This window comes from Schistocerca americana, chromosome 5 (genome assembly GCF_021461395.2).
Source record: "Schistocerca americana isolate TAMUIC-IGC-003095 chromosome 5, iqSchAmer2.1, whole genome shotgun sequence".
NCBI classification, from domain to species: domain Eukaryota; kingdom Metazoa; phylum Arthropoda; class Insecta; order Orthoptera; family Acrididae; genus Schistocerca; species Schistocerca americana.
In genome coordinates, this window is record NC_060123.1 from 28,674,089 (window position 1) to 28,701,920 (window position 27,832).

The window sequence follows — 27,832 nt, forward strand, 5'->3', positions numbered from 1 at the left end:
AAGTATACACAACTTTTTATAAACATCATCTTTTAATGAACACCACTTTCAGTTCAAAGCATTTTATGGTGGTGAAACAAACTCATTTAAAATCACAGTTTGTGCCTGAATATGTAATTTCCACTTGGATGAGTAGACAATATTCCATTGGAACTACTGACGGCCGTGGGAGAGAAGAGGAGCGCCGTGGTCTCGTGGTAACGTGAGCAGCTGCGGAAGGGAAGGTCCTAGGTTCAAACCCTCCATCGAGCGAAAGAACAAAACTCTACCATCTGGTGAGCAAGATGTATGAAACAGGCGAAATACCCTCAGACTTCAAGAAGAATATAATAATTCCAATCCCAAAGAAAGCAGGTGTTGACAGATGTGAAAATTACCGAACAATCAGTTTAATAAGCCACAGCTGCAAAATACTAACACGAATTCTTTACAGACGAATGGAAAAACTAGTAGAAGCCAACCTCGGGGAAGATCAGTTTGGATTCCGTAGAAACACTGGAACACGTGAGGCAATACTGACCTTACGACTTATCTTAGAAGAAAGATTAAGGAAAGGCAAACCTACGTTTCTAGCATTTGTAGACTTAGAGAAAGCTTTTGACAATGTTGACTGGAATACTCTCTTTCAAATTCTGAAGGTGGCAGGGGTAAAATACAGGGAGCGAAAGGCTATTTACAATTTGTACAGAAACCAGATGGCAGTTATAAGAGTCGAGGGACATGAAAGGGAAGCAGTGGTTGGGAAGGGAGTAAGACAGGGTTGTAGCCTCTCCCCGATGTTGTTCAATCTGTATATTGAGCAAGCAGTAAAGGAAACAAAAGAAAAATTCGGGGTAGGTATTAAAATTCATGGAGAAGAAATAAAAACTTTGAGGTTCGCCGATGACATTGTAATTCTGTCAGAGACAGCAAAGGACTTGGAAGAGCAGTTGAATGGAATGGACAGTGTCTTGAAAGGAGGATATAAGATGAACATCAACAAAAGCAAAACAAGAATAATGGAATGTAGTCTAATTAAGTCGGGTGATGCTGAGGGAATTAGATTAGGAAATGAGGCACTTAAAGTAGTAAAGGAGTTTTGCTATTTGGGGAGCAAAATAACTGATGATGGTCGAAGTAGAGAGGATATAAAATGTAGGCTGGCAATGGCAAGGAAAGCGTTTCTGAAGAAGAGAAATTTGTTAACATCCAGTATTGATTTAAGTGTCAGGAAGTCATTTCTGAAAGTATTTGTATGGAGTGTAGCCATGTATGGAAGTGAAACATGGACGATAAATAGTTTGGACAAGAAGAGAATAGAAGCTTTCGAAATGTGGTGCTACAGAAGAATGCTGAAGATTAGATGGGTAGATCACATAACTAATGAGGAAGTATTGAATAGGATTGGGGAGAAGAGAAGTTTGTGGCACAACTTGACCAGAAGAAGGGATCGGTTGGTAGGACATGTTCTGAGGCATCAAGGGATCACCAATTTAGTATTGGAGGGCAGCGTGGAGGGTAAAAATCGTAGAGGGAGACCAAGAGATGAATACACTAAGCAGATTCAGAAGGATGTAGGTTGCAATAGGTACTGGGAGATGAAAAAGCTTGCACAGGATAGAGTAGCATGGAGAGCTGCATCAAACCAGTCTCAGGACTGAAGACCACAACAACAACAACAACAACTTGGATGAGCATATCTTTGTTGTTAACTTGCTGGATCTTAGTTGCTGTTTCTCCTTGAGGAATTCTGTGTCAGTTCCAAGCCAATTAATGATAAAACAGTCATAAACATTTCCTATGAGGAAAGCAAGATTTTCTCAAACAATTGCCTTATAATTCTGATTCCAACTGTATGGGTAATTTCATCAGCTAGCTGAAAACATGAGTCTCCATGATCTCAAATTTTATATACCACGAAAGGAAAGCCATTCTCATCCCAAAGATTGGTTTAACACCACAGTGCTTCACAAGACATGGCTCTATTAGAGGTGGTATGCCCTCAACTTCCTCCATGCTTGGAACTGTTTTACAGAACCAGTTACATGGGAACCTACAGTTTAATGATATCTCTGAACTACATCATAACTTGGCATTTTGTACATTAAGAAATCAACGCCAGAGGTGGAAAAAAGTGGTTGGTGACAGCAAAATCCAAATTAATGGCTGGTCATTGAATCCTGGATGTTCCCATTCATAGTCTGCTCTTTATCTAATGAATTACTGAGCCATAGAATATGGCCAAAAGTAACTTTGAATTGAATATTCATATATCTCTCAGGTTTAGAGAATAGTGGCTCCTATGTTTATTCTCAAACGATTACAGCCTAAAAGTTTGTGCAGCCAATTCAGCACACACATATTTCACCTCTGTGACAAACAGAAAATTGATGAATTTCACATAGGTTGACTACAACCATATATTTCACATTTATCTTGTTTAGACAATCACCAACATAAAAGTGGGCCCTGAAACCCATTAGGAGATTATTAACTAGAGCCAGATACTGATTTGTCAAACGGTTTAACAGTCACAGAAATCCAATCACACTAACATACTGTAATTTCACTAGAGTCATTGCACGGTCTGCATTTAACATAAATGGTATTTTGAAACTCAATGGAAAAATTTTCACACATTTCTGTCCAGATTTGGACTTCATGTTTCCTCACTGATCTTCAGAGACAGCTGAATGCTTCCACACACATAATATTTTCTCGAGTGGATGACAATTTATTATATTTAGTGCCTTCCTTGTGGCATTGTTACACACAGCTCCAAAGAGTAAGACGTGAAGCGATATCACACTGATTTAGTGCTGCTGATTTTCTGTTATTGAATGAGATGCATTTAGTTGATCTATAATTTAAGGTTCATGAATAAATTAATCCATTGGATACAGGGAAAAAATTAATTACTCAGTGACTTAATCCTCATGGTCGGTACAACAGGATGACACACACGCTCAAAGAGAAACTGTCCTGATTTTCAACAGGAATAATTAAGCCTGGTCAATGTTCCTGCTTGATCCAGTATAATGCAATGCACCACCTTGGTATTCTAGCATGTGCCAGTCTTTCGAATCTGGGAGCTGTTTTCATTTTATTTACTGACTGATATGGCTGGAGTTATTAAAATGGCATTTGATCATCTGTTCACTGCATTTTGTATATCTCATCACAGTGGAGAAAATCTAAAAATGTGGAAAAGAGAAACATAATTAGCCAGAAAGCTGCGACTTTGAATAACGCTACCATTTTCTCAGTTACATTAAATAGCTGCCGTTCATCTCCAACTGGTAGCTTACTATCTGCACAGAAACACTGATCATACCACAGAAACCCTTGTTTCACACTAACAAGTTCAGATGACAGTCTTACTGAAAATATTGTTGTAAATACTTTATGAAAAATAACACCTAAATTGGAAAATGTAGGTGAAACGGTGTAAAAGGCATCATTAACTGCCTTGTATTTATCAATTTTATTTAACAGCCAATAATGTACACTACAAAAAGAACATGAGTTCTTTACATAACAGTGCTAAAAGCAATTGTTTTTACGAAAAAGAATCTTGAGTTAATCACATTTACATACAGAAATATACATATACAAGCAAATAATGGAAAGCACGACAGATCTGTAAGAACAGTCAACCTTCCAAAATCCAGCCATTCAACTTTTGTGTTCATACATACAAAAATATTGGATACATTATTAAACTATTTGTTTGCGTATATACACAAATGAGATTTCCTGCACTCTTATTATGTTACTATTTTACAATACTGAGAAAGTATGCGTTATTACAAGCATACCCATTAGAAGACAAAGTGTACTTGCAGGAGTTATCAAAAGGTGATTTTCAAAACATCCATTAAATAAATATTTACTGTAGCATTTACAAGTTTTACATTCACAAATACACATATCTTCACTACCCAATAACTTATTTACACAAACAAAGACTCAATACTACTAACTGCACAACAGATTTGCTGCAGGGATTATGTTGAGAGACAGGAAAAGTGAGAAGAGGAAGGAGAAAAGGGGAGAGGGGGAGGGAAAGCAGTGGTGATGAGGGTTAGTTCCTCATTAAAAACAAACTTTTGCTTCCTTAAACAAAAAAGCTTATCTCTATTCAACATAGTAATATACAATGAAGATATTCTGTAAAGGAGTTCTATGTACTGAAAAAACAACAACAATGGAAACAGAAGGAAAAAACTATCGCCATTACAGCAAGTTGTCATGAAAATATATGTACATATTCATTTTATCTTATATCTACTGGTCTGTGTAGGAATATATGTTTACACCTTTCCTCACTCTAAATGTCACAGTGTACTGTTTTAACAGTTACACAAAAGATCAGTCAAATAAAACATAGTACTTACTCAGCCTGTGTTCAGTTCACACACGAAGAAAATACATATGATACGATGTATTTAACATTCATTCACAGTGCTACTAAAAAACCTGCATACAACAATTGACTTCATGGAAAATTCCAGATGATTGCAAATGTAAAAGGTGGAAAAGCACCTGAGCAGAAAAGGGATTAATGCTGTGAAAAAATGAAAAATGAGGATTCATACTGCTTAACTTTCAACAGTATTACCAAGCTAACCCCATAAAGAATATATAATCTGAGTGACAAAACCAAAATCAGAGTCCTGTTTCATGTTGCTTGTCACAAACATTGGATTTGTATTTGGAGGAGCAACTTTTGTAGAATCTTTGAAAGTGAATTTCACTGGTGGGCAGTGCTCAATGTTAGAGAGCTTCCTACACAAAAAGTATGTGTTACTTGTGTATATTTGAATTTTATAACCTGTATTTTTCTGCAGAAGAACAGGATCTTTAAGGCTAATGTCAAATGCAGACCCATAAGGAACTTTCCCAGAATAAACAGTATGACTGATAGGGCTTCCCGAAGAGTCTAGAACAGTAACAATAAAAGATTCATCATAATCTCTGGGTCCTAGAGGTCCCTGTTGAGATGGAAACAACAGTGTTGGAACTTGGATTCCAAACAGCATTATGGGAAAATCAACTCTTACCTCCAAAGAAAAATTTTTTCCACCAAGATTTCCACTTGGTGAAGCTGTAGGCATGGCAACAACAGCCATATGGGGAAATGTTGTAGGTGACGTATATGGGGGAGTATTGTATGAAGCATAAGGTGGCTGGGCAGATATCGGCTGAACTTTACGTATACAGCGCAATTTTGACAACTTCCTTGGTTTATTATCAACTGTGAAACCTGTAGGCATTGGATAACATCCAGGTACTGTCATATTCATCAGCACAGCATAACTTTCCTCAATAGATAATAAACAAGTAGTAGAATTCTCCGTAGTGTATGCCACTTTTTCCACAAACTGCTCTTTATTTAGTGCCAAAAAACGCAGTTTCCTCAGTATATCTGACCCAATAACTTCTCGTTTGTTGTTCCTATCAGCCGCTATGTTCACTTTTTCACACTGATGTTCAGCCCACTTATCTACTGCAGTGTAAATATCTATTTCTGGAACATCAAAGCAGTCCAGGTCAACCATCAAAAGCACAATATTGGCATCAACTTTGATAAAATTGTCATGCCGAAGAATTGCTAATGGATGTTTTCTGATGAACTGAAATGGAGGGAAAAAAACATGAAATTACATATTCATTCATAACTTTGTATATTTTCATTAATAAGCAAAATTAACTGAGAAGGAAATACATATAAAAGGAAACAAATCATATTACGCCCAAAACAGATAATCACAAATTGAGTGTCAATGTACCTTTTCACATTCTTCCTTAAGTGATGTTTCTTGGGTGTCTGATACCAACTTTAATATTGACCAGATATTATCAAGATTTAAGCTTTTTGATAAAACTTTGGCACTTATTTCACATAAATGAGGCATCTGATATGTTACTGCAGCTTTGTACAGCAAACAAGCATCTTCTGATGATTTGATGATTGGTTTATCCAAATACATGTAGCTGGAAGAATTAATATTCCATTAAAAGAGAGAAAGAGAGAAAGAAAGTGAGAGAGAGAGAGCAACAAAAGCACATGTATTAGTATGATACTTATAAATCCTGTGGACCATACATGCAATGAAGTGAGTATGGACAATGTAACACTCCGTCTTGGCTAGTTTTTCTATTGTATAACTTTATAATTTTGTGTGTTTGAACTTCGAGCAATCTTACTGAATTTGTCAGATAAAAAGACACAAATGAGAGGTACGCAACTTACACATCACAAAATTTCACATACCCTGCCACTCCAAAAAGTTTCAAGACCAAGCTAATAAAAATTACAGGAAAGTTAAGATGGCGATTTCAATGCTTCATGTATTCTACTTATTCTCCCACCACTTGAGTTCAATGCAGAGAACGTTCATACAACCACACAAAACTGTCACAAAAGTCCTTCTTTGGGATGGTGATCAACTCATGTGACACACTGGCTTCTTTGTTGTTTATGTCATGTGAATTTCTGAAATATGCCATTTTGAAGTTGGTTGGTACTGATTACACCAAGTTTCATCAACCAGGACGATTCTTCCCAGAAAAGAACTGCTTGCGTTTTGCATTTAAATCATTAATTCAAATCATGGTAGGTGTTGTTTTTATACTAAAATGTAAACTTTCATGGCCGGAAATATCATGTCCATTATAATTATCCGGGCTGTTATGCCGTGGTCGGTTGATGAATTCTGTGGTGATTACCAACGTTTCGTCTCCGACTGCGGGAGACATCTTCAAGGGGGTCCGTAGCTTGATGGAAGGTCCAACACACACACACACACACACACACACACACACACACACACACACTGGCTCGCTACTGACTGCCACTAAATTCCGTGTCCGCGCGCCCCCGCGCCGCGGCGTGACGTCACGTGTTTTGAAAACGTCAGTGCAATTGGCCGCTGTCCATCACCGTCGATCGCAGTTGCCATCACCCAGTAGTGGACAAGTGGTACACATCTTCTTTAACACCGAACTGCAGAGACCTTTCTGTACACTCTCTTCAATGGAGGACTTTTTTATTAACCGCGACACAGTTCGGTTGCGCTACCACGGAGGCTTTATGGATTGCCCAAAATTCATAAAGAAAATGTTCCGTTAAGACCGATATTAAGTGCCATCGGTTCGCCCACCTACTCGTTAGCCAAGTTTTTGACTACGCTGTTAAAACCACATGTGGGCCGTTCGGACTCGTATATAATTATGAATTCGACACATTTCATCAGCGGATTGAATGGCATAGTGGTCCAGCCGGAGGACATATTAGTCAGCTTCAATGTGGTATCGCTGTTTACCATGGTTCCACTTAATGATGTATTGGAACAGCTGGATCAAATTTTTCCTGCCGATATTTTAGAGCTGTTTAAGTGTTGTTTGACGACCACATACTTCAAGTGGAATGAACAGTTTTATGAGCAAACGGATGGCGTGGCTATGGGAAGCCCCCTAAGTCCCGTAATTGCAAACTTCTTTATGGAGAAATTCGAAGAACAGGCCTTAGGTACTGCCAGCAAGAAACCAAATGTATGGTTCCGATACGTGGATGACACGTTTGTGTTGTGGAGACATGGTAGGGAGGAACTAAGCCGGTTCCACGAACATCTGAACAGTATAAACTCAAGAATTCAGTTTACAATGGAGGAGGAGGTAGACGGCAAACTACATTTCCTCGATGTGCTTGAGTTTAGAAACAAAAATGGTAGTTTGGGCCACTCAGTGTACCGCAAACCCACGCACACGGACCGTTATTTGCACCGGGATTCGAACCACCACCCACAACAGAACCGGGGTGTTATCAAGACGTTAGCGGACAGAGCTAGAAATATTTGTGAACCTGAGTTGCTCGACGCTGAGATGGAACATCTCCACAATGCACTAACGAAGAACGGATATTCGTCCGCTGAAATAAAACGTGCGTTGAGGCAGCCACGCAGAAATCATACTGACATACAGGCTACTGCAAAATCTAAGGTTTTCCTGCCGTTTGTTAAAAATGTAACGGAAAGAATAGGGAGGATCTTGACGAAGCGGAATATTACCGTAATTTACAAGCCCACCAGGAAGATACAGGAATACCTTAGGCCTGCCAAGGACGCTCGCAAACCATTGGAAAAATCTGGAGTGTATAGGATCACATGCAGCTGTGGTGATGTTTATGTGGGTACCTCCAAAAGAACTGTTTCTAAACGTTTGGAAGAGCACAAGGGAAATTGTAGAAGAGGAGAAACGGAACGATCAGCTGTTGCGGAGCATGCTTTCCAGCCAGGGAACCACAATATTCGTTTCGAGGAGATGCAAGTACTAGCGGCCACGAGCGGATACTACGAAAGGCTCTACAGGGAGGCAATCGAAATAGCTAAACACCCAAATAATTTCAACCGAAAGGAGGAGGGTGTCAAATTAAACGGTATATGGATGCCGGTGTTAAAGAAGATGTGTACCACCCGTCCACTACTGGGTGATGGCAACGACGATCGGCGGCGACGGACAGCGGCCAATTGCACTGACGTTTTCAAAACACGTGACGTTACGCCGCGGCGCGGGGGCGCACAGACACAGAATTTAGCGGCAGCCAGTAGCGAGCCAGTGTGTGTTGGAACTTCCATCAAGCTACGGACCCCCTTGAAGATGTCTCCCGCAGTCGGAGACGAAACGTTGGGAATCACCACAGAATTCATCAACCGACCAAGGCATAACAGCCCGGATAATTATAATGGACAGGTGTTGTTTTTGTTCAGTAGTTTGCAGGACAAGCTTTTCACACTATTTTCCCTTCTTCAAAACATTCTGGAGAATACCTTGAACACTGGATTTAGAGATGATGTTCCACCGCAGTTTGAAACACAACAATGCTGCACACTATGGCCACATACTCACTACTTAACATTGCCTATTTATGACTGACTTGTCAAATGCGCATCTGTTGTTTCCAGTTGTTAGTTCAAGCTGTCATCACAGTTATTGTGCTAATGTTGCTTATCAGGCAGGAATTAAATCAGTCACTGTACTTTTTGGAGGGATGGTGTGTGCCTATATGTATACTGTTAGTGCAGATTATTCCATAGTACAGTTTATGTGTTTACAAATTTATTTATTTTACAGAAAATGACTATAGGTCTACTACTAAAACTTTTAGATACTATATTCAAAAGAGTGGCTGTACTAATGCCTCCCAACTGCCACAGCTTGCTTTATGTAGGGCAGCATATGTCACTAAACACTAGCACTAGTTCATGATACACTTATACATTGGAATTCTTGACGAGATGCTATGGATTCATGACCTAATAATATGGTCTGTTTGCTTCTATATAAACGTATGTTACTTTTGTACTCTGTAAGATAACTGCTCCTCATTCATGTCTCTTTACCCGACAGATTCTGAAGTTTAAATGTCCTAAGTTTATACAATAAAAGTGTGATTAAGATGGAGTCTGGAGCAATTACAATTGTGGTCTTTTTTAATTATTTTATGTCACTCATTCACAAAATGAGTGTAGATAACTACTCATAGTAGTGGACGTATAGGGAAGTACAGAAGCACTTCTCTCAGAACATGTTTAAGAGCCTATCCAGAGCTCAGTATAAACAAAAACTGGAACATATGATCATTCACCACTTCATACAAATACTACACGGAGAGTAGTTATCTTCATTCACCTCATTGCTTGAAGGCTTTCTAGAGACTATAAAAAATTTTCTTATATTACTTACTCAAGCATCAAATGAAATATACGAGGTTCCACATCAGTTATGGTAATGGCATCTTCTGCTGAACGAGTCAATAAAATTTCCTCGAATTTCACACTTGACATGCAAAGAACCATTTTATGTGTCCGTATTGTCTGGAATCAAGTACTTCAAATTACATTATGAATGGAAAGCCTGCACATTTCTTAATTTAAACTTAATAGATTTTGATTGTAACAGAAAAATAAACAAAACATACTGCATTGTGATACTCACAGAATAATTTATCAACCAAAAATAAACCAAGGTAATTAAGTGTACTAAGGAGTCCACCCAAAATTCTAATAGTGGACCAAGTCTGAAAATCTTTATGTTTCCAGGGCCATCTTCTGCAGTGGCTGTTATATATAAACTATTACTGCATTTTCCCATCTTAAGCTTACTGCAAATAACAAATTTTTTTACTGTAAGGAAAAAAAAAACCTCAAGAATGAACCCTGAAAATTATTTGTAAATAAAAGCCCAATGTGTCTGGTGAAAAACATTCTTAAAGTGCAAACAGCTTAAGATGGAGGTCCAGATTACTATTAATATTGCCAGCAGGGTCACTAACGTGTCAGTCAGACCATCAGCGAGAGTGCACCGCTAGTTCCTGCTGCTAATAAGGCGAGTACACCGTTCATTTGTTGCATATTTTTACTAGCTTCAAACAGGAGTGACTTATTTTCAGTTATCTGTGTAGTTACTAGTTTATTTTTGTAATTTCTGGTGTGTTTGAGTGCTTACTAGGCACAACTTTTATTTCAATAACAGTGTAGTGTACAGTACCACCGTTGCTATCGACCATTGTATCAACTCTCGTATTGTGCAGGCTTTTGTTTGTTTGCTTAGAACAGCTCAGTGAAAGTTAGACCATCAGCGAGAGCGCACCACTAGATCCTGCTATTAATAAGGCGAGTACACCGTTCACTTGTTACATATTTTTATGAGCTTCAAACAGGAGTAACTGCATCAATGGATAGGAACTGTGACTGTTGTGTACAGATGCAAGCTGAGCTTGCGACCCTTCACTCACAGCTTCAGGTTGAGTTGGCTTCCATCACACAGCTTGAGGCTGCTGCCAAGGGGCGTCACTGTGGGGGATCGGATGCGGGGATGCGAGGGACGTCAAGCATGTCCCACATGTCCTCCAATCGATCCACAAAACTGCTGTGACCTTCCCGGGTACTGCCTGCACTGAGGTTGACCCCTCACCTGTGGTCGAGTGGGAGATCATTCCAAAGTCTGGCAGGCAGCGAAAAACTTACCAAGGGGCCAACCGTAGAGCCTCCCCGGTTAGTTTGCCGAATATGTTTCGGGCGTTATCTGTGGCTGACGATGTCTCTGAGCCAGGTGCAGTCGTCCACCCTGTCACAGAGGAAGCTTCTCGGCCCGCAAGATCTGGGCATGGGTTTGCTAGTAATTGGGAGCTCCAACGTTAGGAGCGTAAGGAAGCCAGTGTGCATTCAGGGGGGAGTCATTCTGGATGTGGAAAGGGTGCTTCCGGATGCCATGAAGAGTACAGGGTGCAGCCAAATGCAGGTGGCGGCTCATGTGGGTACCAATGATGTGTGTCGCTTTGGATCGGAGCAGATTCTGTCTGGTTTTGGGCGGCTAGCAGAAATGGTAAAGACTGACAGTCTTGCTTCCGAGATTAAGGAGGAGCTCACCATCTGCAGCATCGCCGATAGAAATGACTGTGGTCCTTTGGTGCAGGGCTGGGTGGAGGATCTGAATCAAGAGGGTCAGGCAGTTCTGTGACCGTGTAGCCTGCAGATTCCTTGACTTGCGCCATCGGGTGGTGAGTTTCTGGGCTCTGCTTAATAGGTCAGGAGTCCACTACACACAGGAGGCAGCTACACGGGTAGCGGGGGCTATGTGGAAGGGACTGGGCGGTTTTTCAGGTTAGGGGGTCTCAGGGAACCACAGAAGGGGAGTCTGTCTAAAAGTGGGCAGGTAAAACACAGTCAGGTAGTTGTAGAAACGATTGGTATTGTAGTTGTAAATTGTCATAGCTGTGTTGGAAAAGAACCAGGGCTCCAAGCCCTCATAGAAAGCACTGAAGCTCAAATAGTTGCAGGTACAGGGAGCTGGCTAAAGCTGGAAATAAGTTCAGCTGAAATTTTTTCAAACGATCTAACAGTGTTCATAAAGGATACATTAAATACAGTTGGTGGTCGAGTATTTATTGCTGTCAGAGGTAGTTTGCCTTGTAGCAAAATTGAAGTAGATAGTTCATGTAAAATAGTATGGGTAGAGGAGGTTAAACCAGACAATCGGACTAAACTATTAATTGGGTCATTTTACCGATCCCCGCACTCAGAAGATACAGTTGCTGAAAAGTTCAAAGAGAACTTGAGTCTCATTTCAAATAAGTATCCCACTCATACAATTATAGTTGGTGGTGACTTCAATCTACCCTCGATATGCTGGAAAAATTATACGTTTAAAGCCGGTGGCAGGCATAAAACATCATTCAAAATTGTACTGAATGCTTTCTCAGAAAATTATTTGGAACAATTAGTTCATGAGCCCACTCAAAGCGTATATGGTTGCGAAAGCATACTTGACCTTTTAGCAACAAATAATCCTGGACAAATAGTGAGTGTTGTGATGAATACAGGGATTAGCGACCACAAGGCAGTTGCTGCTAGGCTGAATACCGTAACACCTACAACCATCAAAAAGAAACCCAAAGAATATCTATTTAAAAAAGCTGATAAAAATGCTCTTAATGCCTTTTTAAGAGACAGTCTTCACTTCTTCCGATCTGATCGTATAAGTGTAGAAAAGTTGTGGAAAGTTTTCAAAGAGATGGTATCAACAGCAATTGAGAGATATATACCACATAAATTAATAAGTGATGGTACTGATCCCCAATGGTACACAAAACGGGTCAGATCGTTGTTGCAGAAGCAACGAAAAAAGCATGCCAAATCTAAAAGAACGCAAAATCCCCAAGATTGGCACAGTTTTACAGAAGTTCAAAATATAGTGGGTACTTCAATGCGAGACGCTGTTAATAATTTCCACAGCGAAATTCTGTCTCGAAATCTGGCAGAAAACCCAGAGATTCTGGTCATACATAAAGCACACCAGTGGCAAGATGCAATCAATACCTTCACTGCGCGATAAGAATGGTAAAGTCACTGATGACAGTGCCAGTAAAGCAGAGTTATTAAACACAGTTTTCCGAATCTGCTTCACCAAAGAAGATGAAGTAAATATTCCTGAATTCCAATCAAGAACAGCTGCCAAGATGAGAAGTAGATATCCTCGGTGTAACAAAACAGTTTAAATCACTTAATAAAGGCAATGCCTCCAGTCCAGATTGTATACCAGTCAGGTTCCTCTCAAAGTATGCTGATAAAATAGCTACATATTTAGCAATTATACACAACCACTCGCTCACAGAAAGATCCGTACCTAAAGACTCGAAAATTGCTCAAGCCACACCAATACCCAAAAAGCGACGTAGGAGTAATCTGCTGAATTACAGGCCTATATCACTAACGTCAATTTGCAGTAGGGTTTTAGAACAAACTGCATTCGAACATTATGAAGTACCTCAAAGAAAATGATTTATTGACATTTAAGTAAGCACGGATTCAGAATATGTCATTCTTGTGAAACACAACTAGCTCTTTATACTCACGAATAGTAATAAGTGCTATCGATAAGGGATGTCAAATTGATTCCATATTTTTAGGTTTCCAGAAGGCTTTCGATACTGTTCCTCACAAGCATCTTCTACCGAAACGGCGTGCCTACGGAGTATCGCCTCAGTTGTGCAACTGGATTCGTGATTTCTTGTCAGGAAAGTCACAGTTCGTAGTAATAGATGCAGAATCATTGAGAAAAACAGAAGTAAAATCCGGCATTCCCCAAGAAAGTATTGTTTCTGATCTATATTAACAACATAGGAGACAATCTGAGTAGCCGTCTTAGATTGTTTACAGATGATGCTGTCATTTACCATCTTATAAAGTCATCAGATGACCAAACGACTTGCAAAATGATTTAGATAAGATATCTGAATGGTACGAAAAGTGGCAATTGACCCTGAATAAAGAAAAGTGTGAAGTTATTCACATGAGTACTAAAAGAAATCAGCTAAATTTCGATTACGCGATAAGTCACACAAATCTGAGGGCTGTAAATTCAACTAAATATTTAGGGTTTACAATTACAAACAACTTAAATTGGAACGATTACATAGATAATATTGTGGGTAGAGCAAACCAAAGACTGCGATTCATTGGCAGAACACTTAGAAGGTGCAACAGGTCTACCAAAGAGACTGCTTACACTACGCATATCCGCCCTATTCTGGAGTATTGCTGTGCGGTGTGGGACCCGCATCAGGTGGGACTGACGGATGACATAGAAAAAGTACAAAGAAGGGCAGCTTGTTTTGTATTATCGCGAAATAGGGGAGATAGTGTCACAGACATTATAAGTGAATTTGAGTGGCAATCATTAAAACAAAGGATTTTTTTGTTGCACTGGGATCTTCTTACGAAATTTCAATCACCAGTTTCCTTATCCGATTGCAAAAACATTCTGTTGGCACCCACCTACATAGGGAGAAATGATCATCACAATAAAATAAGAGCAATCAGGGCTCGCACAGAAAAATTTAAATGTTCGTTTTTCCCGTGTGGCGTTTGAGAGTGGAACGGTAGAGAGACAGCACGAAGGAGGTTCATTGAACCCTCTGCCAAGCACTTTATTGTGAATAGCAGAGTAATCACGTAGATGTGGATGTAGAATATATAACATGAATAGCAAAATCCCAACACACTTCTTTGGGGATCACCCAAAGCTATTTCTATTTCTCCGTCCAATCACAAAATTGGTTTGATACCCCACATGATCATAGTTTTGATCTAAGCATAGATGTAGTACTGAGTCAAATGCTTTTCAGAAACCAAGGAATACTGCATTTGTCTGCCTTGATTGATGACTTTCAAAATGTTGTGTGAGGAAAGTGAGAGCCGGGTTTCAAATGATCAGTGTTTTTGGAATCCATACTGGTTGGCATGGAGAAGGGCATACTTGATACTTCATTAGTCCTTATGTTTCAGTTCAGAATGTAGTCTAAGATTCTGCAACAAATGGATGTCAAAGATAGTGGAGGGTAGTTTTCTGAATCACTTCTATTACTTTCCTTGTGTTTAGTAAGTTCAAACTATAGACTGATATTATTTTTCATGGTGACCATTGGGGCTACTCTTGTTAAAACTGAGGCAGTGAAGTGAATGGGAAACTCAGTATTTTTTCAACAGCATTTTTACTGTGTATGTTGATATTATTGTGCAAAAATTCATGTGTGTTACTTCATTGTGCTGTTATATACAACAGAAATCAGCAGAATTGGCACATAACCATTTACGGTATGTTGACATCACAATGAACATGCTTTGACATCCAACTCAAACCATGATAATGAAACAGTGTTTTGAAATGTACACTGGCAAAGAAAGATGTAACTAAAGAGACAGTAGCTTCCAAAATGAGGTTTTCACTCTGCAGCGGAGTGTGCGCTGATATGAAACTTCCTGGCAGATTAAAACTGTGTGCCCGACCGAGACTCCAACTCAGGACCTTTGCCTAGGAGATGAGATACTGGCAGAAGTAAAGCTGTGAGGATGAGGCGTGAGTCGTGCTTCGGTAGCTCAGATGGTAGAGCACTTGCCCGCGAAAGGCAAAGGTCCCGAGTTCGAGTCTCGGTCGGGCACACAGTTTTAATCTGCCAGGAAGTTTCACAGACAGTAGCTTGATTTTATTATCAAGTTTAATATAAAATCATCTCCTATATAGAATCCTTTATATCTATTTCCTGACTCACAGTAACCTAGTTTTAGTTATTAAAGTGTCAGTAATGTCATATTTATTGAACTTACAAGCCATTTAAAAAATCATATTACGAGGTGCATTCAAGTTCTAAGGCCTCCGATTTTTTTTCTCCGGACTGGAAAGAGATAGAAACATGCGCATTGTTTTAAAATGAGGCCGCGTTCATTGTCAATACGTCCCAGAGATGGCAGCATCGTAAGGCAGATGGAATTTTACCGCCAGCGACGAGAATGAGAAATGTTTTAAATACTTAAAATGGCGACGTTTTCCTTACTTGAACAGCGTGCAATCATTCGTTTTCTGAATTCGCGTGGTGTGAAACCAATTGCAATTCATTGACAGTTGAAGAATACATGTGGTGATGGGGTTATGGATGTGTCAAAAGTGCGTTCGTGGGTGCGACAGTTTAATGAAGGCGGAACATCGTGTAACAACAAACCGAAACAACCTCGAGCTCGCACAAGCCGGTCTGACGACATGATCGAGAAAGTGGAGAGAACTGTTTTGGGGGATCGCCGAATGACTGTTGAACAGATCGCCTCCAGAGTTGGCATTTCTGTGGTTCCTGTGCACACAATCCTGCATGACGACCTGAAAATGCGAAAAGTGTCATCCAGGTGGGTGCCACGAATGCTGACGGACGACCACATGGCTGCCCGTGTGACATGTCGCCAAGCAATGTTGACGCGCAACGACAGCATGAATGGGACTTTCTTTTCGTCGGTTGTGACAATGGATGAGACGTGGATGCCATTTTTCAATCCAGAAACAAAACACCAGTCAGCTCAATGGAAGCACACAGATTCACCGCCACCAAAAAAATTTCGGGTAACCGCCAGTGCTGAAAAAATGATGGTGTCCATGTTCTGGGACAGAGAGGGCGTAATCCTTACCCATTGCGTGCTGAAGGGCACTACGGTAACTGGTGCATCCTACGAAAATGTTTTGAAGAACAAATTCCTTCCTGCACTGCAACAAAAACATCTGGGAAAGACAACGCACCCCCACATCGAGCTAACGTTACGCAACAGTTTCTTTGTGATAACAACTTTGAAGTGATTCCTCATGCTCCCTACTCACCTGACCTGGCTCCTAGTGACTTTTGGCTTTTTCAAACAATGAAAGACACTCTCCGTGGCCGCACATTCACCAGCCGTGCTATTGCCTCAGCGATTTTCCAGTGGTCAAAACAGACTCCTAAAGAAGCCTTTGCCGCTGCCATGGAATCATGGCGTCAGCATTGTGAAAAATGTGTATGTCTACAGGGCGATTACATCGAGAAGTAACACCAGTTTCATCGATTTCGGGTAAGTAGTTAATTAGAAAAAAAATCGGAGGCCTTAGAACTTGAATGCACCTCGTATATATCTTGGCAAAACAAAATATACGAGACAGTGTTCAGATCCCTATTATATGTTTCTTTAGAAGAGAATGAAAAATCATAGTCAAGTTTTCCCACTGAGAATAGCAGAAGACTGATGAATTCATCTTTTACACAGTTTGGTTGGAATCCTAACTGGGAGCATATATAGAGTCATAGCTTACACTGTCTACTGGTGATGACTACACAGCATATAATCAAAATACTGTACAACTTCTAAGAAAATTGTGGTAAAAGCTGGTTATCACCAGTTTACTTCTGTTTCCTAATGATATAATAGCACAATATCTTTTATGGGAAAAGATGAAACCATTCTCAAGCATTGTACCGGCACAGCATCTCTGTTCAACCATATAAACTAAGTTATCAGTATTATCACAGTCAAGAAAAGAAAAGAGAAGAGAAGCAAGTGAAGCTATACAATATAAGATCTGGACAATAAAAAGTCTTATATATGTCTCTCCTTCCTTTATTTCCAACTTGTTGAGTGCCGTGCCACTACCAAATTCGCAAGTTTTCAAATATCATCTATTGGAAAATGATAACCATAATAATACTTATTATTATTTCATTATTATGTTAATTTCCCACCCATCATATCTTTCATGTTCTCACTGGTGAGAAATACTGAGTGATTTCCCTCCTTAAAGCTCTAGTTGTTCCTTTCTTTCCTCACATTTTTGGATGAGGAAACTGATTTCTGAAGCTGATATTTGTGTTGCCTTTTGTTAATGTCTGTTTCTGCTGGTGCCTATTACAAAAATAGAAAACAATAAACAAAAATGAGGAAATGCAATAATTCATCTTTAGCTGGCTGACCCACAGTGTATAAAATGATGTAACAGCATAGCCATTACCAGCATTAAAGTTACTGCTTTTTCTCTAGTTTCAGTACCATCTCAGTATGTTTATGTTGTCTCAGTGACCGTGTGTGTCAGAATGTGTATTTAAACTATAAAAAAGAGTAGTAGTTAAGAAACTAGTAACATGTGTTCTGATGTGTATTTCTATGCACCACACATCAACAATCTGCAAGTGAGTGGTGTCTTTCCTTAAATGATGCATCATAAAAACAATGCTTTTGTATTTTTAATTGCAGTTTAATTTCGTGGGAAATTTTCTTCATTAATTCAATTTATGTCATTTAGAGCACTCCAAATCAATTAAATAAAAAAATTGGGTTATTATCTAACAATAGTTGCAGCTCTCAAAACAATAGAAATGAGACATTCTACGCATTAGCAGTTAAATCTCCAAAAAGTTTAAAAGAGAATTTAAAGCACAAATGACCAAAATATGAATTTCTGAAACTAAAAACAATACACTTCCACCATACACTAGTGTAATTAATGGTGAACAGAAAATCAAGCTCGATCCCCATCTAAGACTAGAAGTAAATGCTCACCAATTCTTCTAATTTTTTTCATTGCTAAATGCAATTTTGCAATAGCGATAATGCTGTAAAATGCTATTACCATACTGTGCATAAGAATGCTATTACCATAGTCTACTTCTCATTTACTGTAGTTTACAATCTACTTGGCCCCGCTACCAATTACAGTACTACATAAGGTATACTCCTAGTAACACCAAACTAGAACAAACAGTTTATCCTTATGAAACATAAAAAATTTATCATAATCATCTGACTTGGCACATAGTACAAATAAAGCAACACAGCAATTAAAATGACATGACTGCAACACTGACCTCTACGGCATCACCACTTCCTACAAGCAGCACACAGTCACTGAAACTGGCTGAAGTTCTCAAATATTCCAACCTTTCTTTCACGTCAACTTTTGAAAGCTGCCATTTTGAGTTTTCCACTTTTGCATAAAAATTAAACAACAATCACATTAACACGGGTATTTGAACCTTTACAAAACATTTGTGATAAATTATTACATACAGTAAGGAAAAAAATCAATGTGACTCTACCTATTGGTGTTCCTTCATCTGTATCACCAGCTTCCATTTTGCTACTGAAAAGCAAAAGTATTGTCAATATTATAATGCGAATCCAAGATGGAAACAACACACAAAAAACATTACAGGCTATCACTAACCTACAGATGAATGAAAAACAGCAAATACAAATATCTGAAGATGAGGTAGTTGCTACTGACATAGAGTTTACACTCAAAATCTAGTGCAACTGACCTACCCTAAATCAGACCCTGTCCTTCAGTGCTATTACTTACATAAAAAATTAAAACTACATTCAATTCCCGAAATGTAATCTTATTAGATATTATCTTCACACTAATTATTTCCTTCAATTTCCTCATACCATTTGGTCTATCCAATAATTTTTGAACGTGATGTCTAAGGGAGACTACCAAAAACTACTAAATTTGTTCGTGTGTTCCGGTTTAGGCAGAGACACGTAGTGAACATAATGCAACTTTTGACTGGAATAAACTTTATTTGTTAAAGATTATTGAAGGCAAGCATTCTCAACTGAGTACATACTATCACATCTTTTGATCCAGCTGCTGTACTATTATGATGTGATTACGGTACACTATGGAAACAAATACTTATTAATCAAAACTTAATAGATGGTCCACATAAGGGAGATGTACTGGAGGGCAATATTATGGAAATGGAAGAGAACACAGAGGGAGATGAGAAGGGAGATATGATACTGCATGAAGAACTTGACAAAGCACAGAAAAGCTTCAGACAAAAAAGGCCCAAGGAATAGACAACATACCATTAGGGCTACTGATAGCCTTGGGAGAGCCAGCCAAGACGAAACTCTTACATCTGGTGAGCAAGATGTATGAGACAGGCGAAATATCATCACACTTCAAGAAGAATATAATAATTCCAATACCAAAGAAGGCAGGTGCGGACATGTGTGAAAATTACTGAACTATCAGTTTAGTAAGTCGCAAATGCAAAATACCAACACAAATTCTTTACAAAAGAACGAAAAAAGTTGTAGAAGCCGACCTCGGTAACAATCAGTTTGGGTTCTGGAGAAATGTAGGAAAATGCGAGGCAGACCTTACGACTTCTCATGGAAGATACTGTAGGTTAAGGAAAGGCGAGCCTAAGTTTATAGCATTTCTAGACTTAGAGAAAGTTTTTGACAATGTTGACTGGAATACTCTCTTCCAAATTCTAAAGGTGGCAGGGGTAAAATACAGCGAGCAAAAGGCTACTTACAATTTGTACAAAAACCAAATGCCAGTTATAAGATTCGAGGAGCACGAATGGGAAGCAGTAGTTGAGAAGGGAGTGAGACAAGGTTTGTAGTCTATCCCCGATGTTATTCAATCTCTATACTGAGCATGCAGTAAAGGATACAAAAGAAAAATTTGAAATAGGAATTAAAGTCCAGGGAGAAGAAATAAAAGCTCTGAGGTTTGCTGATGGCATTGTATTTTTGCAAAGGACTTGGAAGAGCAGCTGAACGGAATGTACAATGTCTTCAAAGGAGGGTATAAGGTAAACATCAACATAAACAAAACGAGGATAATGAAATGTAGTAGAATTAAATAAGGTGTTGCTGAGGGAATTAGACTAAGAAATGAGACACTTGAAGTAGTAGATGAGTTTTGCTATCTGGGAAGCAAAATAACTGATGATGGTTGAAGTGGGGAGGATATAAACTGTAGATGTAATGGTGAGAAACGCTTTTTTGAAGAACAGAAATTTGTTAACATCAGGTATAGATTTAAACATAAGAAATTCCTTCCTGAAAGTATTTGTGAGTGTAGCCATGTATGGAAGGGAAACATGGACGACAAACAGTTTAGACAAGAAGAAAATCCAGAAGATTTTGAAATGTGGTGCTACAGAAGAATGCTGAAGATTAGATGAGTAAATCATGTAACTAATGAGGAAGTACTGAATAGAATTGCGGAGAAGAGAATTTTGTGGCACAATCTGACTAGAAGAAAGGATCAGTTGGTAGGACATGTTCTGAGACATCTATGGATCACCAATTTAGTACTAGAGGGAAGCACGGGGGGTAAAAATTGTAGAGGGAGACCAAGAGATGAATACATTAAGTAGATTCAGAAGGATGTAGGTTGCAGCAATTACTCGGAGGTAAAGAGGCTTGCTCAGGAAAGTTAACTGCTGAGGTCATCGGTCCCTTGGCTTACACACTACTTAACCTAACTTACGCTAAGGACAACACACGTATCCATACACAAGGGAGGACTCAACCCATCACTGTCAGCACCTACATGTTTTTCGCATCAGATTTTCATTAAAGCCTTATGAATTTGTTGGGAACGAAAACTATGAAATATATCTAAAAAGGTTGAAGAATGAGTAACATCTGTTAAAAATAGATGTACGAGTATGGAGAGAGCTATCACGAAGCTCCATGTAGCATTAAACACAATATGCTGAAGCTCAAAGTGATTGAGAAGGCTTGCAATGTAGTACAATGATGCAGAAGATAAATGTAAAGTTTTGTTGCAAACTGCAAAAACTGCAATGTTTATGGCAAGTGTATGTAACAGGGTAATTCCATGTCAGTTCAACCAAGGGCTGCAGCTCATAGGCTCAGATATGACTGAAATTCAGTACACTAATTCTACCACATGTGGAACACTCGTGTACAAAGTATCAGTTTCCCCTGCCAATTAGTTCCAGAATTATGACTTGTGAAAGAAGGTGGCGTGACTCGGAAATTGCAACCCGCATCTGCCAATCTATCTTCAGACCCAACTTCAGGTCTTCATAACTTTGGAACTATTCCACACAGTCCAATGAAATTCTTACAACCCAGTAACATCCACACTCCATGAATCAAAACACCAAGAACATATTTCTGAGGGAAAATAAAAAATTCCAAAATGTGATTAAAAAATGTAATACGTTAAATGTACATATTGTATGTGCCCTCTATGCCAAATATAATTCACTCAAAAAGGGTATTTTTGTTGTTGTTGTTGTTGTTGTAAGCTTAATGTGGCCTAAACAAACACAGAACTCATCTTGCCCATATCAGTCACACAAACAGAGTTACATGCACATGAAAATACAAAAATTTGAAAAATTACCTGACAAACACGGATTTTCTCAAGTGTGGTGGCACAAAAGGGACAAGTGATATCCAAGCCAAATTTCAAACACTGCATAAGTAGACCATAATATAATATGTGGCAAAATTTCAACTTATTATTGCAAGGCATTTGTGCACAATAAAAGTTAGAGACGTATTTGGTTACGTTTCTTTTAACACGATTTAGCAAGTAATAGTGATGATGCAGACAGCTTGTTTCATATAAAGCTGCAGCAATTGTTGGGAACCATTAGGCAACAGAAAGTTAAACAATGGTAGTTTTGAGGGACAGAATGAGTCATTGTTAGGCAGGAACAACAAAAGAAACAAGCAACAATTACTGGTTACTCATGTTTTTAAGATTCTATTTCAGACTGGTCAGTACTGTTGTGGAAAGTCAGTATGGAGGCAGAAGAGTGTACTAGTGGTGCTTTTGTTCAAACAAGTTGCAGTATTGGTAGAGCACAAGCATTTGAATGTCATAAAACAACATATGGAACAAAATGTGGCATTTGCTTTGTACTGTATGATCTGGATGAATTGACCCAAGATTTGTTGCTATGGAGATCCGGATACACCCTGTGGGCACAATAAGTACAGTTCCAGGAGACTTTAGTGTTTGCTATCATCACATGAAAGTGTTTCTCGATAAGTATTCTTTCCTACAAAGAAGTGGTTTTGATCCATTTTGGATTCATAAGAAGTGTAGCCTCAGAGAAATTGATATAAAATCAGTATTGGAAGTGAATCAGTGCATGGGACTTAATATGAAACCAGGACAAAAGTTATGTTCCAGGTGTGTTACACTGCTAAAAAATGAAGAATATTCTGATAATTTACATGACAGTGATGAAGAGTATCAGCCACCTACAACCACAGTGGATGAGCAATTAAATACTTCAGTGACTGCTCTTGGTTTGTCTCCCATGAAGACACACAAAGTTGGGAAAAGAGACAGGCCCAGCTATGGTAGAAGAAAACTACAAGAAGCTCAAATGGAATTAAAACACAAAATAGCTGACACACTAATGGTGAAAGAGGAAGAACTATCTGCTTCAAAGGAACAGAAATCGTGCCACAAATGCTCTGATTTGGACAAAATTGTGCATGATTCGAAAGAAAAATGTGCCATATCCACACGCCAGAAAAAAGTAGCTATTCTTACCCTTGCACCTTCCAGCTGGTCTATTGACTACACTGCAAAGGAGTTCAATGTTTCTACATATATGGTAAAGCAAGCTAGGAAAATAAAAGCAACCCAAGGAGTGCTTCCACAACTTCAGCAGGCTCAGGGTAAGCAATTGAGTTCAGAAATAACGGTGCTAGTGTCGGAGTTTTATGAAAATAATGACTACAGCTGAATAATGCATGGAAAAAAGATTATGTAACGGTGAAAATGGGAAATGTACGTGTACAGATGCAGATAAGACTGTTGCTATGCAACATATCAGAACTATATGTAGAATTCAAGGAAAAGTATCCCAATACCGAAGTAGGTTTATCATCTTTTTTCATTCTTCGGCCAAATTGGGTTGTGCCCGTAAGTGCAAGGGGCACACACAATGTTTGTGTATCTGAGACCCATCAAAATACTAAGCTGATGTTTGCTGCTATAAAGGATTCTGGTCTGGATTACAAAGGTGCAATGACACTGCTAGTATGTGACATCACTTCCTACCAGTGCATGATACACAGGTGTGAAAAGTGTCCTGGTAAGGCAAATCTTGCAGAACACATGAATAACAAACTGCATGGTGAACTCCTTATGGATGATGATGATGAACTTGTTTCTTAAAAACAATAGACACACATGGATCGCACGAGTCTTGAAACAAAGGAAAGTACAGTGGAAGATTTTGTTGAAATGTGTTGTCAAAAAACGGACAAACTGACCACACACAGCTTCACAGCAACAGCACAATCGGCTTATCTCCAGTTTTGTAAGGATAATTTGAAACAAGATGAAATTATAGTAATACTAGACTTTTCTGAAAATTATGCATTTATAGTTCAAGATGCCGTCATTGGGACAACAATCAAGCAACTGTCCAGCCAGTTGCGATTTACTATAGAGGTGAATCAGGTGATGTGTCTGTCATGAACCTGTGCGTTTTCAGTGACTGTTTAATTCATGATGCCATTGCAGTTCATGCCCACATTCGCACTGTCATTGCATATGTGGAAAACGAGCTGCCTCACATACATATACAAAATACTTCAGTGATGGGGCAGCTAGTCAGTATAAAAACTGTAAAAATCTCAAAAAGTTATGCATGCATTACCATGATTTTCAGATTCACGCAGAATGGAATTTTTTCGCAACAAGTCATGGTAAAAATTTATTTGATGGTACTGGTGCTACCATTAAGCGCTTGGCATCACGAGCTAGTCTGCAGCACCCTACAGAAGGTCACATTCGAACACCTCTTCAATTATTTACTTGGATACAAAAAAATATCTCTGGCATACAATCATTCTATGTTTCGAAAGATGAGGTGAAATCAATCAAAGAGTGTGATTGGCGGCACACTGCCTGCAAACAAAAGGAATACAGGTTTGAGTTTGTGTCAAGCATAGAGTGTTAGCTTGCTATTACAATCTACATTACACAGAGATTGCACAGAGCAAAAGGTTTCTTTCCCAGCAACAACAAGGCTCTGCATTGTTGGGAAGAAAAGAATAGCAGTGTGTGAAAAGTTGAACCCTTGTGCGACACACACTGAGATAGCATGATTGGTAACCAAATGCCCACAAAATGCATGAATCCAAGTTAAACTGCTGGAGACTTTACTAAGGTGTACAAATGAGGTACACAGCTCCTACAGACAACTGACAGAGGACAGGACCAGTCAGTTCAGCTTGTTCAGTTTGGAGTAGGCAACCACCCAAACCACAGTTCAAGCCAGTGTGCATCACACAACAAAGACATTCAGACCTGATAGACCAATGTTGTGACTGATTCCAGAGAGGTGTAAACTGAGATTAGATTAGATTCAGTTTTCCTTCCACAGACCCAAAAATGAGATGACAGTCTCCATATGCATTTAGGGAGCATCTGTAACTTAAACTGTTCTTGGATTTTCTGCCAGGTTGAGTTGTTTATTTTGCAGGAATCTACAACAAGCTGACTTGGTTCCATCTTGGGGTAATGGCAAATAAATTATGATCTAATTATATTTTATACCTTCTATCAGGACTCCCATCTCTAGGCTATAAGGTTCAGCATTCGTGTCAAGATAGCAGCAAATCTTGTCTATATCAAAACTGAAAAAACTCTACTAAACAATGGCTTTGACTTTTGCATGTATGTACTCTGTGATGTAATAAATGAGCAAAAAGAAATAAATCCAAACACTGATTATATTTATTTTGTTCCTATAGGCCTACTTTTTTTTAAATATATGTTGTTATGACAGAACAATAAGTAGCATAATCTGAGTTCTATGTTGTGTTGAATCGTGATAAATTGGTTGTCTGTTGACAAAGTCACTGGATCTGTCACAATAGCATGCTATTTTCTAGAAAGAAGGTTATAGTGGCAGGGTGATCTGTAGCACAGCCTGAGGTCTAGGTTGTGGTAACAGGTAACAAAGTGACTGAGTTGAAGACACCATTGGACATGACCGTAAATTTTTATTATTATTCAACAAAAATAAACAACAGTGATTCCAAACCTCTCCAGAGCAATAGGCGTTCTCCGGTCAATTGGTACCTAAAAGCACACACTATGAACATGAAACAAACCACAGAAGCCACAGTGAAATTCAAACAATCAAGTGTACTGCATTGCATTTATTTCTGTAAAAGAAACTCTTGTCAGACTATGTATGCAGCAATGTGCTAATTTTTGCAGAAATGCTTCAGGACTATTATTACCACAGCATTTAGTTTATAAGCATAAATCAAATATCAACAGCTCATATAACATTTCAAACATCTCTGTGAATACCATCGTCCAATGTTACAACATAATCTGTCTGCATGTACTGGTAATTATTAATTCCTTTTGCTTTGAGCTAACTTTCTGTAACAGTGTCCACATCTCTCTTAGTACAATATTATTTCACATAAATAATAGTTTCTATTACCAAGGTCTGGAAATTCACGAAAAGTGCGTGGAATCTAACAGATAGTAGTGATTATTTGTTCACCCAAAAGAACAATGTGACAAGAGAAAGTTTTTTATAAGCACGATTTAAGATCCGTAGTGGAAGCTTTTAGAAATTCATTTACCAAACAACAAGCGCATGATTATAATTTTTCGTAAGTGAAAGACATCTTCAACAAAACTGACGTTGACCCACTGTAGTCTAATGTTAATTTCTTACACACAGACTTGACAAACGCCTTTAAACCGGCAAATAACTCAAGTTAAATTCCTCATAAGCCTGTAAATATGTTACTAAATTCATTACAGGCAGCGATAGCTTTTACAGAAAGTACAATGCAAAACAACAAAATAAAACAGCTCTGTACTTCTCCTGTACACCAATAGCCCGCATAGATATTTGTGAATGTATATCTATAAGTATGTTCACAAAATAGCGAAGTAGTCAAGAATGCCCTCGTAAATACAAGACGCTCACTACTGCCTGTTTAATAACTTCAGTGTATAACGTACCTTGTTCGTATTCTTTTTCCAGATTCTGGGCTATCTGCTAAATTTTCAGGTTGAATATTTCGTTTCATGTTTGTATTCATTCCTGTTACAGTTCATGAAAAACTATCTTAGCAACTGTACACGAAACAAATACAGCGGCAATACAAACACGTCTTTACAAGTAAACAAAACACTGGCGCATTTGTATACACACTACCTAAGATCTTGCTGCAAAGATATTCATAAACACAAAAGACTTGAACTTTAAATTGATTTTTGATCTATAACGTCAAGTTTTTCTATAGTACCATTGCCTCAAAATACTGGTAATCAATAAGTATGTTTTCCTGGTTTATGAGAACGTCGACATAATCAGATCAATACAAAACTTTCGATGGCAACGGCAAAGCGTTTGGGCGGGTATTTCAGATTCATTATACAGCAAACATGTAGCGATGTTTATAGACTAGCAATTGAACATCGCTAAATCACATTGACTGATGGCTCTGGATCTTCCTTATTTTCTGATGAAAAGGAAATGTTGTAAACAGAGAGAGACCGAAAACTTGTTTGTATTGCAAGGGCTTCATGCAACAGAGATCCGTTATTTAGATTTCATTCTTAAGGTTCTGAATAAAACATTGCAAAGTCAACAATAATCTAATTTTAGTGTCTGAGATTGGCCTTAGTCACTTGCAAACTATTGGACGTTGTCTATTATTAGCCCGTGGCATAATGGAATATGAAAACACGTTTTTTCACCATTTGACGTAAAATGAAATGACCAAATACCATGGACTTATTTGGTGAAAAGAAAGGTTGCATTTAATGCGAAAACTATTCACAGTCATGTTTGGGATTAATTATATATGTTTCTTGCAGGTAGACAATACGTTTATTAACGTACGTGAGAGGTTACAAAAAGCTAAGATCGTTCATTACTCTTTACTGAGAAGAAGCACTGAAAATTTTAATGTCATTATTAAACTATATTATTAATACTAAATTTGTACTAAGTGTCTGTATACATCCTAGTGAGCGCACACTCGACCCATTCCGCCCTTGTTACGAACTGAATGTATCTCTTCTTCGTTTGCAACGACATTATGTTTATTCGTTACTAAGAAAGTATAATAATATTTGTGAAACGCTTAAGCAATCAAAGATTTGAAACAATGTTCTCAATAAGCAGAGTATCGCCTTCCCTTGGTTGTTGGAA

At 38.6% G+C, this 27,832-nt stretch overlaps 1 protein-coding gene across 1 annotated transcript; it reads right to left on the reverse strand.

Annotated features, from left to right (window-relative positions):
- Window positions 1-2,254: 2,254 nt before the first annotated feature.
- On the reverse strand, window positions 2,255-26,829 carry LOC124615440 (BTB/POZ domain-containing protein 1-like). Its single transcript, XM_047143328.1, has 6 exons — window positions 26,635-26,829; window positions 18,923-18,966; window positions 18,692-18,810; window positions 9,727-9,857; window positions 5,772-5,976; window positions 2,255-5,615 (listed from the first exon to the last, which is right to left on the reverse strand). Exons 1-6 carry the CDS (start codon window positions 26,712-26,714, stop codon window positions 4,605-4,607), a joined length of 1,590 nt encoding a protein of 529 aa, XP_046999284.1. The 5' UTR covers window positions 26,715-26,829; the 3' UTR covers window positions 2,255-4,604.
- Between the last annotated feature and the right edge of the window lie 1,003 nt (window positions 26,830-27,832).

Excerpts from the sequence above, each read along its gene's own strand:
- LOC124615440 (XM_047143328.1), bottom strand. The coding sequence starts at position 26,714 with ATGAATACAAACATGAAACGAAATATTCAACCTGAAAATTTAGCAGAT. Across the intron at positions 18,967-26,634 it reads GGAAAAAGAATACGAACAAG|TAGCAAAATGGAAGCTGGTG; the intron begins GTACGTTATACA and ends TTTGCTTTTCAG. Across the intron at positions 5,977-9,726 it reads ATATTTCATTTGATGCTTGA|CTACATGTATTTGGATAAAC; the intron begins GTAAGTAATATA and ends TAATTCTTCCAG.